This window comes from Octopus bimaculoides, chromosome 7, assembly GCF_001194135.2.
Source record: "Octopus bimaculoides isolate UCB-OBI-ISO-001 chromosome 7, ASM119413v2, whole genome shotgun sequence".
NCBI lineage: Eukaryota > Metazoa > Mollusca > Cephalopoda > Octopoda > Octopodidae > Octopus > Octopus bimaculoides.
The window spans coordinates 55,513,714-55,518,663 of NC_068987.1; the positions used below are offsets into that span (position 1 = coordinate 55,513,714).

Consider the following 4,950-nt stretch of genomic DNA (forward strand, 5'->3'; position numbering starts at 1 on the left):
ATATATATATATATATATATAGGGCACCAAAAATCTTTTATTGTTTTATCGATGTTTTGCAACAAACATAAAATATAAAATATATGCCGGCAACAAAAATTATAAACGAAGTTAATTTGTGAAGATAAAGTTCAGATGTTAGCTGCAATATCATTTATTTACCATCAATAATTCCAAAACGTAATCAGAAACCTATTTGACACTGTTAGTATTAACCACGTTACTGGTACAATATCAATATCCTTCTTGCACATTTGCTGCATATTGAGGATTGGAGGTACGAAAGCCACACGGATAACGGATCGGATAATAATGGATGACCGTTCTGACGCCAATTCTTATTTCACTTATAGGCAGAGCTTCGTTCTTCACTATAACTTTTCTTGACTAAAGATTGATGCCTGCTATCACTGTCCTGCTGCTGCTGCTGCTGTTGTTGTTGTTGTTGAATTGTTGTTGGTAAGCTTTAGATTAGCCCGGATTAGATGGACCTGTGATCAAATGTCTAAAAAAGATGGTGAGCTGGCAGAATCGTTAGCGTGCCGGACGAAAAGCTTAGCGGTATTTCGCCCGTCGCTACGTTTTGAGTTCAAATTCCGTCGAAGTCGACTTTACCTTTCATCCTTTCGGGGTCGATAAATTAAGTACCAGTTGAGTACTAGTGTCGATATAATCGACTTGCCTCTTCCCCCCAAATTTCAGGCCTTGTGCCTATAGTAGAAAAGATCAAATGTCTAAAACTATGACCAGCAATTGCACGATATTTTCTCAGGTTACTTTATCTAGGGCGATATTGTTTTAGGTGACCTTCGTTTTTTAAGTTGTTAGAATGGGAATGAGAATTGATAGCTATTTTCAGAGAATCGATCAGTGAAGTAAAGATTTATAAGCGTAATAGTTAGAGGTAAGCTCCCAACAAGTCAGAGGTTTTTGATATCCAATTGTAATCTCTTTGTTTCAGCTACATCGATCTTTCTTATTTCACCGATCTTCCCTATTTCTCCTTTCCACAAATTACAATCTTTGTATCTATCAACATCGGTCATACTGAAAGGCTTTAAGACAGATAAGTTCCAATAGGTTGAGTTGTGATTATTTGTATGAATCCTAAAATTACAAGTGTTACTTGTCCATGCTACGAGTTATTCATTCACCTCTTTTTATTGATTCCAGCTACTAGGCTGTGACTAAGATGGGCCACCACTGTCAATGCCGCAATATTGTTTCCTTGTGTTTCGTATTTGTTGAGTGAGTTTGCTGACGTTACCTAAAGCTGCATCTCCTGTTGCGTAAAGCTTGAACTCAGATCTTATACAGATTGTCCAAGGGTAATCTGAACACCTGGCATCCACCTCAAATAGATCCTTTATAGTTTTAGGGATGGACATTAGATTACTGAAACATTTGACGAACTGGCTATTGTAATATCAAGATAAAAGTGGAGAAGACCGAGGGGTTTTTAAACATTATACAATATTACTGTGTTTCATAACTTTTTATGCTTAAATTTAGCCTCAACTTGTCCAAGAGCTTTTAGGTTTACAGAATATTATATCCTTCAAGCTAGGAAACAAGGCCTTCAGTTTTTCTGTAGAGCAGCTGCTTCTTAGAAGAAGAAAGAACCTTCTGTATGTATGTTCATTAAGTTGGTTACAAATCTGCAGAGTACTTGGATCTATGAGAGGAACACAGCTGGAAGCAATAATGACTTCAAATTTTGGCACAAGGCCAACAAATTTTAGAAGAGGAATTTAATCAATTACTCGACCTTCAGTGTTCAACTGGAACTTATTTTACCGATTAAACGATGAAATGCAAAGTCGCCCTCGGTAGAATTTGAATTCAGGACGTAAAGAGCAGGAAGAAATGTCACTAAGCGGTTTTTCCGGTGTACTCGCAATTCAATCAGCTCGCCGCCTTAGTTACAAGTAATAATCCAAACATCAGTAACAAATGCCTGACAGAACCATACATCCTCTAGATCTATACTACCACTTTTTAGGGTGATATTGTGGAATGGTTCCTCGTTGCGACTTCAAATATCAACGTTTTAATCTAATATCTATTAAAATACTCGTTAATTATATATCTACTATTTACAGATGTGAATTATTAATAGCTGTATGAACTGAACCAGAATGAGTTATATATCTGATTTAAACATATACCAACGCTGGCGGCATGATTTGAATAATCAGCCATTGAAACATTTAGTTTGATTTATTAGTGGCTCGACCTACTCGACTCAGAGAGATAAATGGCAAAGTCGATCATAAATAAACCCATTTACCTATTTTTGACAAATTTCATGTTACATGTAATGAATATGTTATTATCCAGAGATATTTACGGCTTGCATTTCTTAGTTTGAATTTCATTTTATAAATTTTAACATGAAAAGAGGACTCAGCGTCGCCATATTGTTGAAGTAAAAGAATTAAACACTCAGCTGCTACTAAATGATACATTTTAACGAAATGATCCTAACGATCTTAAAATTGAAACGGGGTATTGTTTTGGTTTTCTTTTTTATCCCCGCCATTTACACGAAGTATTATGAGTCAATAAAGGAGCCTTTGCGTAGTTGCTAAATCTGTTAGAAATAGAAGCCAACCTTCTTTTGAATTACATTTTGTCGCCTTAAAATCGAAACTCACACGAGACTATATAGTCCTTGATATAAAAAAAGGTGAGATGGTCACAGTTGTAACAGTTTTTATATTGGCCGCGAGGGGTATTTAAGGATACTTGAGTATCAGTATATTACTCTTTTCAACTTATCAAAAATCATCTATTTCTTTCAGGATCACTTATAACAGATAAAATGCTAACACAAAAATTGAAAAGACATGTAATCATTGTTGCTATATGTGCGGAACACAGTGATGTAGGAGTTACCAACTTTCTAAATGTACACAAAGTTCAACTGGAATTGGAAGCCTCTGGCAAGAATGTTTCAACTGTATCAAAGAGAAAAAAATACGTTCTAAATGTTCGAACACTACTGTTACAGGACACCTCAATCCAACAGGTTTAAAGCATCGATGATGATCCCGGAAATCAATGCGGTTCATTGCCAAGAACTTCAGATGTCGGAGTGGGCTATCAGAATTGTGATACATAGGACATTCGGTGCTAGTCATACGTACTAAAAAGAGACTAATTCATGTCTGCAAGTGGTTACCTAACATGGAATGCTTCGGTTTTCCGATCAAAATCAACTGTCCAAGAGAAATGACAGATGACAGATGACAGACTGTGACGCGAAGACCATTCTGATGTTCTCAGAGTGATGCTCACTAAGTTTCCAATAACTGTGGTGATTTTAGAAGCGGTGAGTAATGAAGGTTATGTTATGACAGCTCACATATTTCAACAGGATCTTAGAATACATTGAGATGCTGGAGTCATTTGTTAAGCCCTGGATAGATGAATATGCAGTGCAAGGTCCTAAGTGTTTCAACAAGATTCTAAATATTCTCATAAAGTCCATGTTATTCAAGAATTGATATTAAACAAAATTGAATATCCTGTAAAACTAAATTCATAACCTCTAGAGACTCAACAGACTGAAATCACATGGTTACGTTTAGAGCGTCGTTGAAAGGGAGACTAATCGACATTCTCACTGTATCATAGCTTCACTGAAGGCCACCACTGTTTTGGATGATGTCCGAAACGAATAACGAATTGTTTAAAGCAGGCATGTCAACGATTCCAGTCCCGCATTGATGTAGTCATCGAAGCTGAAGGCGGATTCATTTATTAATCTTATGACAATACTAAGCGAGAATATGTGCACAAATATTTAATAAAATACACTTAGATTTTTGCTAGATTACTGTTGTTTTATTACCAAATATACCTTCAGTTATATCTTGCATTCCGTAAATAGGTCTGTGAGATAAAGAATGGCCTGGAGCTAAACAACTACCAAAATGGAAAGTCTGACAGTGTTATTGGTACGGACACTGCATTGCGCCGGGTTTAAGAAACGAACTAAAGATCTTTAATCTGGCTCCCTATCATTACATTTCAGCTGCGACTCTTCAATGTAGGGCTACTTTATATATTTTTCTTCTGAAATCTTCTTATTGATCAATTCCTCTATTGAATTGTACTTTCTTCACTAAGAGCTACTTTGTCGAAGATTATTATTGATAAGGATGCTGCTAGATGAAATTCTTTTTTTTTGCCTAAAAAACAGAAAATAACTATATTTATCGAACATGATTAAAGAAATAAACCAAGCAACTAAACAACTAAATAAATAAACGAAAAAACAATAAAAAACAAACAAACGAAAAGGCAAGAGATCTCCAGACAATATCAATTTAAGAATAGTTTATTGAGTTCTGATATTATTTCCAGTCAATCTCTTTAGTTGAGCTGTTTTTATTGTTGTAGGTGTTGTAGCCCAAGATGAAGAAGAAGAAGAAGAAGAAAAATAGAAAAAGAAAAAAACAACAAAAAAACAGGCTGGGAAACGGTTTACTTCGTAGTTATTGCTGCTGCCGCTGCTTTTGCTTCTGTTGCAACTTGGTGAAGATGGTTGGTCATTTTATCGTGTTTATCTGCGCTAGCAAGTGGTTTCACGAGATTGATGATGAGTGTCTTGCCATTGCTGAAGCGAAGGGATATCTTATCGATTCAGACAAACTTCTAGCTTTCCATTGTCTGAATTAAAAGGATAGAATAGCAGTTAAAACACAACACTACAGAATAATAATGATAAAGGTGGTTAACTGCGAAGAGAAGCCCGAGCATCACTATTTCAATGCCATCTCACAACCAAATAACTGGGCTAACTTCAATGCAATGTAATGAAGACACACACACACACACACACACGCACTCACGCACGCACACACGCACACAGAGATTTTAATGTAGTTGACCAACAGAATACCTCTTTTATTTGTGATCTGTCATTCGATAGTGGCCATGCTG

At 36.0% G+C, this 4,950-nt stretch overlaps 1 protein-coding gene across 2 annotated transcripts in view; it reads right to left on the reverse strand.

Moving 5' to 3' along the window:
- Positions 1-4,310: 4,310 nt before the first annotated feature.
- LOC106879925 (uncharacterized) overlaps positions 4,311-4,950 on the reverse strand; it is an 87,286-nt gene continuing 86,646 nt past the window's right edge. For both annotated transcript variants that reach the window (XM_014929677.2, XM_014929678.2), the window contains one exon: positions 4,311-4,677. Coding sequence is in view for 1 of the 2 variants with exons in the window: in XM_014929678.2 (XP_014785164.1) it covers positions 4,643-4,677 (35 nt within the window). In the remaining variant the exon portion in view is untranslated. The remainder of the gene's footprint in view (positions 4,678-4,950) is intronic.